The sequence below is a fragment of the Galeopterus variegatus genome, unplaced genomic scaffold (assembly GCF_000696425.1).
Source record: "Galeopterus variegatus unplaced genomic scaffold, G_variegatus-3.0.2 Scaffold8572, whole genome shotgun sequence".
Lineage (NCBI taxonomy): Eukaryota > Metazoa > Chordata > Mammalia > Dermoptera > Cynocephalidae > Galeopterus > Galeopterus variegatus.
Window position 1 is genome coordinate 34,396 of NW_007734683.1, and position 8,553 is coordinate 42,948.

Genomic DNA, 8,553 nt, shown 5'->3' on the forward strand with positions numbered 1-8,553 from the left:
TGTCTTACTGAGATAGTGTAGGGATGTGGAACGAGCAAAAGGGCAAGACTGAGATCTTGTGTTTTACAGTCAAGTCCCAGTGCTGCTGTGCGATCTTGGATAAATCACTTCCTCTCTAAGCCATACTTTTCTGAGTAAAATGGAGAGAGTAGTAATACCTTAAAAGATTGTTGTAGGAGTTAAATGAGATGTTGAAGTAACAAGCATTTCCTAAATTATAAAGCACCACACAGAAATTATTATAATTTCATATATAGAATAATTATTATTTCTTTTTGTTGTTGAGTGCCTACTATTTGTCTGAGGCTAGGCATTGCAGGAGGTGAAAAAGTTTCAGACATGCCTCCTCCTTTCAAAGGCCAAGACTGCTTCGGCTCTTGATTACCGTGGCCTCTTTCTTTATTAAAAGTATTTGATTAAGCCGAAGTGAGTAAGGATTCGTACTGTTTGGGATTAACTTGGAAGAAATGAGAAGGGATCCTATTAAAGAAAACGATTTGAAGAAACAGACCAGCCAGTCATCTGCACCTGTTATTTCCTAAGGGTATACTCCAGAATCCTGTTAAATTTGGTTTCAGGTGCACTTCTGAAGATAAGCTGGCGGGGCGATTCCAGCCTCACTGTGGAGGGTTTATTTCAAGGTCCTCCAGCTCCCCTAAACTGGGGCAAATGGCCACTTGAAAGTTGAGTCTGGCACAGAATGCACCAGACTGCCCTGAGAAGAGTAGCTCACGTCACCTTGACCTTCTAGGATGGAGGAGATGATATCTGATCCTTCCTGGTGGAGGTCCTTGGATGTAGGATCCAACCCAAGATAGCAACCCTGCTCTTTCATTCCCCAGCATTATGACCCAGGTAGCTTAGGAACTGACCCTTGCTTTCCTCGACTCTGACCACTGGCAGGCAGGAACCATCTAGTTCTGGATTTGTGCCAAAAAGAGTAGAAGGCTTTCTCAGCCTGAGATCCTTCCACATGAATTGCATGCTTTGCAGCCCTACTTGACCCTACAGGCCTTGACCCTTGATGGGGCTTAGAGTAGCTGTTTCTGGGCCAGAAAGTACCCAAAATGTAGTATCTATAGAACCCTTTCTTGGACTTCCTTCTCACTAAACAGGAATGGGAANGGCCGGTTAGCTCACCTGGGAGAGCATGGTGCTGACAACACCAAGTCAAGGGTTAAGATCCCTCTACCGGTCATCTTTCCAAAAAAAAAATAAATAAACATAACAACTCCCTTTTATATTTGAGAAGACTAAAACTCAGGTTAAATAACAGGCATAAAGGTAGTGGCTTCTAGTTTGTGGTATAACTGAGCCTGGGACGGAAGTCTAGGGTCCTTGGTACACTGCTACACTTTTGAGCCTTTGCCTAGAATAGACTCTTCCTTGCGCTGCTGATCATTTGTGGCAGTTGTGTCTGGTTATGCATCAGAAATCTCTGTGGAGCTTTAAAAACAAAAGTCTGGGCCCCTCTCTGGGAAAGTATGAGTGAGTATCCCTGGGTGGGGCAGACATCCTTGTTTAACAGGCTGCACAGGCAGTTCTGATAGGCAGCCAGAGTTGAGAACCTCTGCTCCGTAGGGGCAACTGTGAGCTTTTGTGATAGGACAGTCAGGGCCGGCAGAGGGCACTAAGCCAGCTGTCCCTCCTGCCACGTAGTGATTCATAGAGCATGAAAGGAAACTAACCAAAGGAAAGATAGGAGGAAGGGGCCTTGGCAGGGGATATGAGGACTGCCCCACCCTACACTTTTGTAGGAAACCACAGCTAAACTTGTCATTACCATAATAAACCACAGCTAAACTTCTCACTACCAGGTCCTGGCCCTGCCTGAGCCATATTGCAGCTGCCAGAATGAAAGTGTCAGGTCTTGAGCCTGGAGGTCCTCCCACTTTGAGCTTGTTGATATTTGGCAAAACTTTAAGCTACTTGTGGGCAGGATCGTGTCTTACTGAGATAGTGTAGGGATGTGGAACGAGCAAAAGGGCAAGACTGAGATCTTGTGTTTTACAGTCAAGTCCCAGTGCTGCTGTGCGATCTTGGATAAATCACTTCCTCTCTAAGCCATACTTTTCTGAGTAAAATGGAGAGAGTAGTAATACCTTAAAAGATTGTTGTAGGAGTTAAATGAGATGTTGAAGTAACAAGCATTTCCTAAATTATAAAGCACCACACAGAAATTATTATAATTTCATATATAGAATAATTATTAGTTGAGGCGCGGGTTTGGTGCGCGGTTCAGCGGAGTCGCACGTGAAGGATAGCGGTGGCTGGAGCCGGGTGAGTGCGGGCCTAGACCGGGGCTGGGGGGCAACACGTAGAACAGGGAGGAGGCAGCTGCTGCAGGAGGGTCCAGGGTGGAGACGCAAGGCCTGGAGAGCCCGAGTGGGGAGGGGTCCGTCGTCGCGTGGCGGGAGAAACAAACTGGAGACCTTGGATCCTCGTTGCTATGCAACCGGGGGCGTCGTTACTAGGTAACCCGGGAGGCGTGCGTTTCCGGGGAGAGGAGGGTTAGAGCGCGGCTCCGAGGTCTTGAGGTGGCAGATCGGCTGCCAGGCTGGGGGACGAGGCCAGCGCTGAGCTGTCGCCCCCGCCTCCCTTCTCACCGCCCAACCTCCCGCGGCCTCAGTTCGAGCCCCTCGGGGTACCTCGAACTCACGGGCTGCGCCACGTCTCTTGCCGGCGACGCCACTCTGCACCGCTTGGCACGGGACGCGCTGTTCGAAATAGCACATGCCACCGACACCCTGCCTGCGGGAGGCTGGGCCCCGAGGATCGAAACCCTCGGTGCTGCGCCCGCACCTCGCTCAGCCAGTGAGCGGGAACCGGTCTGTATGTGGGATCCGAACCCTCGGCGGGAGCGCCGCCGCACTCCCATGCGGCGCACTGTAGCAGTGCGCCACCGGGCCGGCCCGGGAATATCCTTTTCTTCCCTCTTCTCCATCTCTATGGCTCCGGATTTCTGGCCACCTCCCTAAGTGCCTTGGTAACTGCAAAAACTTCAAAACCTGGCTGCTTCTACCTCAGCAGCATGGCTTAGCCTTTGATCATCGGGTCTGAATCCATTGAAGTTCCCTGGAGCTACAGGTTCATTTCTGAGCCTGGAGGAGAACAAGGGATTTGCTGGTGCTATTTGACATTTCTCGAGCATGGTGGCAAAAAGAAGATGGACTTGCAAACATTTTTCTTGGCTGATCCTCACCTGCTTCAATGAGTAGATACTTGTTGGGTCTTAAATTGTCTATGGCATCATGTCACATACAAGATCAGAGCACAAAGAGGCTAGGTGAATATTTACCAGTAACTCACTGACGTGATTGGTAGATGCCAAGTTTATTTTAGCTCATGAATAATCTGTTGTGTGACTTTCTAAAATGACTTCTGAGACTTAAGTAGGAGACAGTACAGCAGAGTAGTTGTGCGTGAGAGGTCCGATGTCAGATGTACTTGGATTTAAATCCCAGTTTCCCTACTTACTGCTTGTCCTTCCTCAGTTTCTTTATTAGTAAATAGGGGATAATAGCAATACCTACCTGATAGGCTGTCTTGAGGATTAAATGAGATAGGAGGTACATGCAAGACCTAACTAAATGTTGATTTTTGTTAATAAGAATATCTTTCCTCAAGTTTTGCCATTCATCAGTGGTTCCCAACTTTGTACAGTGGAATCACCTGTGGAACTTTTGCAGCTCTAAGCCTAGGCCACATCCAGACAATGACATCAGAACCTCTGGGCTTGGGACACAGACATCAGTACTCTGTGAAGCTTCCAGGTGACTCCAGTAAGCAGCCACTATAGGCACTGAATAATACTCGCTGGTTAATTAATATGCAAGTGGTAAAGATGTGAAAGAGGAACCCATGAGTCAGATGGTTGTGCTCAGCTTAAGTTGGAAGTCCCAGTTCTTCTTTTCTCAGTTAACAGCTCTTTCTTTCTAGCTTTAGCTTGGGTGCTTGCTGGGGGGTAGGGGTGGAGGAGTAGGTTGGGGCAAATAGAGCTAGAGGAGTGGGTGAGTCTACCAGTTCTGGCCCTCAGCTCACCCTGTGCTTCTCTCCCAGTCATGGCAGGCTCAGGCAGCAGTCTACCGTGGAGCAAGCATCTGTTCAGAGCCTTCCTGATGGTCCTGCTGGTCCTCGTCCTACTCCACTCAGCATCATCCCAGCCCCATCGAGACTTTGCACCACCAGGCCAGCAGAAGAGAGAGGCCTCAGTTGATCTTTTGACCCAGATAGGTCGATCTGTGCGGAGGACACTGGATGACTGGCTTGGGCCAGAGACCACACACCTGGTTTCAGAGGTAAGGAAGGTAATCCCTGCTGTGCACATTCAGGAAAGGTAAAAGAAGAGATATTAATGGCAACCCCACCTTGGCTCCACATCGTCCCTGTGGCATAATCCCTGGTGCAGAGAGCCCCAAGTTCCCCCCAAAGCCAGACAGTACCTTCCTTTTGCTTCCTCATTGTTTCATTCCTACCCCAGGGCCTTTTATAGCTCCACCTCCCTCTTTCCCTGGCTCCTGCCCTTTCTTTGCCAGAAAGGCTGAGATATGAGTCATCTTTATAAACCCATATCACTGGGTGACTATAGAGTCTGACTTTGGTCTAAATCTGACCTAGAGTCTTGAACTGGCAAAATATCAAGACCTGAATCCATTCTTTCACCTGTAGAGGGGGGCGTGGGACTGATTAGGGGCTTAAGACAGGTTATCTCTTATACCTAATGGCATCTCAAGCCTGGTGTCAGGTACTTTTGACAGATCGCACTGAAAGGCTGAGATGATCATTTATAAAATCCATAATATAGTATATCTGATAGACTCCTTTTTCATTGAAATGTCTTAGCCCTTTGCAGATGTTTTTTCACATACCTTTGTGATTCCCCAGGAGGCTAGGAGGACTAAAGTTTTATAGGGTGATTACTGATGGGGTTTGGTGATCCCCCCATTCGCACACAAGTACATCTACTACCGCCTCCAGAGTATCCCAGCAATTCAGTTGAATTCAGTCCCAGATGTCCTGGTTTCCAGTTTTCAAAGGAGAAATAGCCTATTTCCTGTTCATCCCTGTGCACTGGAAGGTAGATGTGGAAGGGTGCCCTCAGCCAGGCCCAGGGCCCCCAAACCTCTGACCTGGGCCCATCAATACTGGCTGAGAGACAGGTCAGAGACATTCCGGTGGGCCTTGCCTGGGCAGTGGTGATCTGCTTGGAGCCAAAGATCTCCATTAACTGTGGACTCATCTCAGCCTGTGCTCTTTCCTCAGACCTCATATCAGGTGATGTGGGCCATCTCGTCAGCCATCTCTGTGGCCTTCTTTGCTCTATCTGGGATCACTGCTCAGCTGCTGAATGCCTTGGGGCTAGATGGTGAGTGGCTAGGACTGGTTAGTTAACTGGAGCTTCGCCTGTACCTCCCTGTATGTGAGAGTTTCTGTCGGAGTCTAGACTGCTCCCCAGCTGCTCAGCACTTCCCAGGCTTCCCCAGAGGTGTGGCATAAGAGCAGGCTGATGACCACCACCACCACCACATACCAGGTGTTTACTTCATGCCAGGCATCATGCTAAGATGTGACATCTCATTTAACTGTTAACCACTGCCCAGTGACATAGGTAGAATTGTTCCCATTTAACAAATGAAACCGAGGCTCAACCCAAGGTCCAAAAGCCAGCAAGCAACAGAGCTGAGATTCAAATCTGTGTTTCTTTGGGTCTATGAAGCTGGATTATGCCTTTGCAAGGGGGTTAGCACCTCCCACTTTTTTGGCTCTTGTCCCCCTTTCTCCTCACCAACTTCTCCAGGTTGGCTGACTCTGTGACTCTCCCCACTTCTAGGTGATCACCTCACTGAGGGCTTCAAGCTCAGCCCTGGCCAGGTACAGACCTTCCTGCTGTGGGGAGCAGGGGCCCTGGTCATGTACTGGCTGCTGTCCCTGCTCCTCGGCTTAGTCTTGGCCTTGCTGGGGCGGATCCTGTGGAGCCTGAAGCTTATCATCTTCTTGGCCGGCTTTGTGGCCCTGGTGAGGTCGGTGCCTGATCCTTCCACCCGGGCCTTGCTACTCCTGGCCTTGCTGACCCTCTATGCCTTGCTGAGCCGGCTCACTGGCACTCGGGCCTCGGGGGCCCAACTGGAGGCCAAGGTGCGAGGGCTGGAGCGCCAGGTGGAGGAGCTGCGCTGGCGACAGAGGCGGGCGGCCAAGGGGCCCCGGAGCATGGAGGAGGAGTGAGAAGGATGCTCCCCACACCGCCTTCATCATACCAAAGAGCTGAGCTGCTTCTGGATCGCACAGCCCTCCTTCCAGCCCCTTGCCCTTCTCTTGCCATCTGAACCTTCAGAACCTGGATCTCTGCCCCAGTCTCCCCAGCTTTTCCCTCTGCTGGTCCTCAGGGGCCCTGTCCTCTGAGGTTCTGTCCCTGGGGTTGGCTCTCATCACCCTTTCTTTGCTACCAGCCTGTCGTAGCCAGGGCAGGTTGGAGAGGCCTCCCCTCTGGCTTCTGCATCTGCTCTCAGCAAACCTCACTGCCATCAGTCTCTGTGGCTGACCTTGCTCCCCTCTGCTGCTGCCTTGGCTTCTTCCTAATGCTCTTGTACTCCTGTCCTTCTGTAGCTCCTCCTTGGTGAGTCTCCAGCTCGCTTCTGGTTTTTCTCTTCTTTCCAGCCCTGGACTCCCACCAAACCACAGTCCCTCAAAGCATGCCTCTGTCCTTTTCATTGCCAGCAGTGGGGAAGTGACAGGGGACATGGGACCTGAGGCTAAGGGAGGAAGGAAACGGGATCCCTTAGACCTGTGGGGTTGGAGGAGAGGATGTACCTTAAGTCTGTTAAAAGTGCCTTAATCCGAGCCAGCAGGGCCCCCTGCTTGCCCACTGCCATACTGTATGCAGGAAAGTGCACTGTGGCTGCTTTGTGTCAAGAAGAGAGCAGTGGCTCAGAATCTTGATTCCCCTTCAGCTAGAGCAAAAGATGGCTGCTGCAAGTAAGCTTATGCCTGCAAGTAGGCCCCTGCAGTGGCCATCACATGCCCGGTGGAAGCCTGCAAGGAGGACCCACTTCCTTGTCTACACAGTTGCAAGCTGTTCTCTAGCCCTGTCCCTCTACTTCCTGCCACCGAGGAGGAGTTGCTGATTAGTGCCCACCCCGGCGGCCTGGGAGGAGCACAGGGCAGCCCTTCTCCCTTCCCATGCTCTGTGGGGAGCAGGCTGAACCTGCCAGCTGACCCCTCTCCACATGAGCATTTGTTTTTGGCGGTTAAGGGTTACTTGTTCCTTTGAGGCTCTGGTGGAGGTGGGTGTCCTTCTCTGCCAGGCCTGGCACATGATGTGAAGAATAAGTGCTCAATTCTTACTTGTTAAGGTATGATGTGGAATCACAGCTGTAGTGATATATATTTTTATCAGTGCTTTGTTGGTTTTAAATAAATTGCACGCTATTTTATTACCTTGTTCTGAATAAAATGTATTTACTCAAGGGCTGGACTGCTTTGATGTCTCCCTCTACTGCTAAACCCGTCTCTGGTTCCACTCTGCTTCCTCCACTTCTCCCTGCAGGGGCAGCGTGAGGCTGGCAGAGGAGAGGGAGCAGAAGAGGCAGGCTGGTACCAGGTTCCCTTCACTCCAGGAGTGTGAGGAATGAGGAAGGCGTACCCTCAGTACAGAATGTCCTGGAACTGGCCAGCACTGGTGGAATAGCATGTGTATGGGGCTGGGGGAGGAGCCCCTCCCCCAGGGTGCTGGTGTCTCAGGCTGTGGGCAGCCTGAAGACTTGCCTGCCCTTCCCTTCTCCATCAGGCTGAGGAGTTTCCTGCACCAAGGTTCTCAGCCAGGCGGTAGATTGGATCAGTAGTGTTGTGGAGGGCCCTGGCATAGCTTTTGGGTTTTTTTTAAGCTGCCCAGGGGATGCTAATGTGCAGCCAGATCGCCAGCTCTGGACCTTTCCCAATGCTGCCTGGCAGGCAAGGTTGGGCCAGGACCCCTGAGGCAGGTCTTTCCTCAGGAGTGTGGGCCAGCTTCACCTTTCCTAGGTCCACGGGCCTCTCCCTAGGGTGGGGCTGGGCATGAAAGTGGAGCTGCCTGCACCTGGAGTCCTTCCTCCACAGGTGGCCAGGGCTCTGTCAGGGCAGGTCCAGGTGGTTGTCAGGTGGCCCCCTTTGGCTCCTTCTTTCCCCTTCTGTCCCTGCAGCTTAGTTCCCATATGTCTGAATTCTGGCTCTGATTCAGGTGTCAGATGCCTTTACAGGTGAGCTGCTTGTGGGGCGGGGGTGAGGCAGAAGAAGTGGCTTTTTCCTCCTTGGTGCGGAGTCTCCAAGAGGGAGCGAACGAACACATGCGTCCCTCCTGGCAGAGGCGGCTCCGCCCCCTGTCGTTCAGTCTCCTGAGAAGTGGCCTTCCCGACCTCAGGCACGGGGCGCTCAGGGGCTCGGCATCCGCGGGGCACTAGGACCCGGCGCGGCGCAGGGGGCAGCCCGTGTGCCGCGCTCCGCTCCGCTCCCTCCCACCCCCGCGCTCCCGCTCCATTGTCTGGGAACTGCAGCCGCGGGGCTGGCGGACCGGGGAGCCTG

At 51.9% G+C, this 8,553-nt stretch overlaps 1 protein-coding gene across 1 annotated transcript; it reads left to right on the top strand.

Annotated features, from left to right (window-relative positions):
* The first annotated feature begins 2,211 nt into the window (after positions 1 to 2,211).
* Positions 2,212 to 7,463, top strand: TMEM109 (transmembrane protein 109). Its single transcript, XM_008592987.1, has 4 exons — positions 2,212 to 2,280; positions 4,060 to 4,298; positions 5,263 to 5,365; positions 5,831 to 7,463. Exons 2-4 carry the CDS (start codon positions 4,062 to 4,064, stop codon positions 6,220 to 6,222), a joined length of 732 nt encoding a protein of 243 aa, XP_008591209.1. The 5' UTR covers positions 2,212 to 2,280; positions 4,060 to 4,061; the 3' UTR covers positions 6,223 to 7,463.
* Positions 7,464 to 8,553: the final 1,090 nt, after the last annotated feature.